Raw genomic sequence first — 4,177 nt, 5'->3', positions numbered from 1 at the left:
TATTATTGGTTCAACTATTTATAGATACTAATGTTGTGTTGTGCAATGACAGACGTACGTGAATAAATCAAGAACCATTTAAAAGAAACAAGGCGCCTATACCCCTAGACGGATCTTGTATATTTTTTTGGTGTTTAGAGAGTCACAAGGGCGAGAGATGATGAGAATCGATCTCAAGACCACCTGGAATCGGGAGCGAAGCTCTAACCACTTGAGCTATCTTGTATATAAATGTATAGTAGTGAAGTTTATTTTTATTATATTGTAAGTCACAAAAAGTTCAAGAGTAATTTACAGCATAAGTGCATTAAATATCCGTTTAGTAAGAGTCATGAAAATTTCAAGAGTAATTTTCAGCATAAGCCCATTATATATACATTTATTAATAGTCATAAAAAGTTCAAGAGTAATCACCCTATCAAAGGCAAAGGAAATGTAAATCATCTAGGATTGAACAATAGAGACAATTCGGCAGAATCTAATACTCTACTTTCTAATGAAAATGTGCTTGAGTTCGCACTCTTGCTCACTCTAACAAACACTTGTTCAGGTTTTGGCTTGTTAAGATCATTTATATGTGGCACATGTAGAGACAAAATCCTATTTATCTCTAACCAAATTTCTTTCATGGTCGGTCTTCTCTTTCCATCCAAGATTAAACATTGTTTTGCAAGGTTAGCAATGGCTAAAAAACTCTTCCTCTGAGCCTTCTAGTAGGACTTGAGAATCTATGATATTAAGCACAGAAGAGTTTTCCAAATGCGAAAGGAACCATGAAATCAAACTTCGATCCTCTTCGAATGCAGCACGTACTGCCTTTTGTCCTATCAATAGTTCAACAAGGACAACACCAAAGCTATAAACATCACTCTTTTCCGTATATTGGTGAGATTGAAAGTACTCTGGATCCAAGTAACCAGGCGTTCCCATGACATGAGTAACCACACGGGTTTGATCAATAGCCACAGATCTTGAAAACCCGAAATCTGCTAACTTTGCTCTATACTTATCGTACAAAAGTATGTTTGAAGACTTAACATCCCTATGAAAGATGAGAGTAGAAGTTGAGGAATGCAAATAAGCAAGTGCTCCAGCTGAATCAGAAGCAATGTGTAACCTCATTTTCCAAGTGATTGGAAACTCTTCATTTGGATTATGAATATGATGGTAAAGCGTTCCGTTGGGAATAAACTCGTATACTAATAATGGTACGTCGGTCTCCAAACAACATCCCAACAACTTCAATATGTTTAGATGATTAATTTGTGACATAATAACCACTTCATTGATGAATTCTTCTCGTTGGCTTTCTTCCAATTTATTAGACTTCTTTATGGCTACATTTCTTCCTTCACTCAACATTCCTTTATAAACTGTACCATGACCTCCTTGTCCAAGTATTCTATCTTCATTGAAGTGGTCAGTGGATTTTTCTAGCTCATTGATTGTGAAGATTTTTATCCTTTCTACAACTCCTTCATCTGAAGACATTTGTTGTTGAAGCAACAAGCCACCATTTCTCTCAAAATTTATCTTTTGTTGCTTGATAACTTTTCTTTTTTTGGACACTGAATGTAACCAGCACCCAAAAAGTAACGTATATATTGTGGGCCTTTAGGCACATTCCTCATACCAGAGGCCATGTTATGCTCTAAGCCTCTAAACTCCAAAGCCATGTCACTTTACACTTAGACTCTGACTCGCTAAACAAGCTAGAGACATCATGATAGTAATTTGAAGAGGGCTAATAAATTTTCAAGGCATATATAACATGTACTTCCTCTGTTTTTTTACTTGATATGTTTCTTTTATCACGCTTGTCAAAGCAAAATAACTTTTATTCTCTATAAGTAAAATTCTAAAAGAAATTGGTACGAGGAATGTGAAAAATCAATAAATACTATTAAAAATTGGTCAAACTTATTAAAAAAAATCAATAAATTTGAAAAATGACCACAGAAAAATAGAAGCATCTTTTTCATGTTTTTTGTGTTTTGGTTTTTTATTAAAATAATCAGAAAATTAAAAACAAAAAATGATACCAAATAAGCCCTACAATTAAGGACACAAATTTGTTCCATGCCTGCAGTAGTCAAAACTGGTACGAGCCAAGCCCTTCATTCAGAAATGCAAATATTAGTTTTGGTCAAATTCCCACGGTACCTCCTTGGACATTTGCAATAATAACTTCCAACTTTGTTAAAACAATACTCTGGTTTCTCACAATCATTAGCTTCATTGCACTCGTCGATGTCTAATGAAATGCAAAGTGAAACACCCGTTATACAAGTGTAACAAATATGACGTAAAAGTAAAGAAGATCTTCTTTTTTGATCCCAGTTTAATTGAAATTAAGATTATTCAGAAAATATATATGTAGTCTCTTGAGTAAGGCTTTGCTCTTATCACGTCCTTATTATTTTAACTGAATTAAGATTAATTTTACTGATTAAAATTTATTTTTTATTGATTGATAATATTTGCTCGTTGAATTTACTGATGTTTTCAGTGATTATAACTTACTTTTATTAAATAATGCTTATTATTGTAAAACTTAAAATACTTTACCGAATCGAACTTATTTTTGCTGAATTTAACTTTATTTTAGTGAACTTAAATTAGTTTTTTTGAAAATTTATATTAATAAGGTGAAGAGAACAACATGCCCTAAATTAATAAGTTCACAAAAAAAAAAGTTTTTATACACAATTTGAGATAAATTCATATACACAAATTCTTATATGAGGTGTGGCCAGCGTTTATAAGGTTACTTCGTTAGTGTTATAGGGGTTACTCGGTTGGTTTACAGAGGTTACTTCGTCAATATTATAGGGGTTACTCGGTCAGTGTTTTAATAAAACAATATAAGGCTTTGTTCACTTCACGTTAGAAAAATAATATTCAGTAAATTTAATTTCAGCAAAAATAAGTTCAGTTCAGTTTAGTAAAAAAAAAATCAGTTCACTAAATAATAAATAACTTATTAATAGGTTGCCTTATGGAAGTCCCAGCAGGGGGATCATGCTTCTGCCTAGTTACGGGCGGTCCCAATATCAGGGTTGGTCAGTCTATGAATGGTAAAGCTTACCGTTGTGTTCTTTACTATCGATTGGGTGTTCCATTGTTCTCGGTTTCAGCACCGTGTTCCGCTTGCTCAAGGGTTTTCGATGGGGATATATTTGGAGATCATGCAGTGTCTTGTGCTGGGATGGTGGGTATTAAACACCGGCATAATGTTGTTTACGACACCCTTGCTGATATGTGTTTTCGGTCCAGGATTTCTGCAAGAAAGGAGGTTAACGTTGGGTTGACTGGAGGAAACGATGGGGCTCTTTGACCTGCAGATGTGTTGCTTTATTCTTGGGATAGAGGCCTTGACGTGTGTGTTGATTTGACGGGGTTTAATTTTCTCCTTTAACACAATCAGGGTAGTCTGACTTTGTTCCTGGTCGTGTTGTGTCGGTTGCTGCTCAACGGAAACAGGACAAGTATGGAGCCCGTTGTAGGGCTATTGACTATGGTTTTATTCCCATCTTCATTGGGGGACTTAGAGAAGGATATTGTTGCGTTGCTGAAGCGGGTTCAGGCGTTCGCAAGGACTCAGGATATAGGTGCTCCGTGCAGCTGCTCACATCTTCAGCAGGATCGAGTTCGCTATAGCTAGAGGAGTGGGGGCCCAGATTGTGTCTCGGCTCCCCACTAATTTCTTGTAAATTGATTGACATTGTAGGTTTTTGTTAATATTTATTAATAATAATAATAATAATAATAATAATAATAATAATAATAATAATAATAATAATAATAATAATAATAAGGAAAAATTATAATAGAGAATCACTAAAAATTATTTAAGTTCAACAAAAATAATTTAAGTTCAGTAAAATTAATGTCTGTTCATCAAAAATCATTTCATTTCAATTAAAATAATTTCAGTTCAACAAAATTAAGGTGAATTGACCAGACAAATTTAGATAAACAAATATTGTATAGCCTAAGAAGTGAAAAGGACAAATATTTTTATAAAGATGGGTTTTGGTTCAAAACAGATCGGGTGAAATCGGGGGTCCGATTATTATCGTTTCAGGTCATAATCGGTTTGGATTGAACTTGGTTGGTTTGAAAATGGGTTTTCCCAATTTGAAGAAAGTTTTAATCCAAATCATATTGGTTAAAA

The 4,177-nt window shown here is 34.0% G+C and overlaps 1 protein-coding gene across 1 annotated transcript; it reads right to left on the bottom strand.

Moving 5' to 3' along the window:
- Window positions 1-675: 675 nt before the first annotated feature.
- LOC110718039 (wall-associated receptor kinase-like 2) lies at window positions 676-1,491 on the bottom strand. Its single transcript, XM_021896841.1, has one exon. It carries the CDS (start codon window positions 1,489-1,491, stop codon window positions 676-678), a length of 816 nt encoding a protein of 271 aa, XP_021752533.1.
- Between the last annotated feature and the right edge of the window lie 2,686 nt (window positions 1,492-4,177).

The sequence above is a fragment of the Chenopodium quinoa genome, unplaced genomic scaffold (assembly GCF_001683475.1).
Source record: "Chenopodium quinoa cultivar QQ74 unplaced genomic scaffold, ASM168347v1, whole genome shotgun sequence".
Taxonomy (NCBI): domain Eukaryota; kingdom Viridiplantae; phylum Streptophyta; class Magnoliopsida; order Caryophyllales; family Amaranthaceae; genus Chenopodium; species Chenopodium quinoa.
The sequence above is the reverse complement of the archived record's forward strand: the minus strand, read 5'-3'. Positions and strand labels throughout refer to the sequence as shown.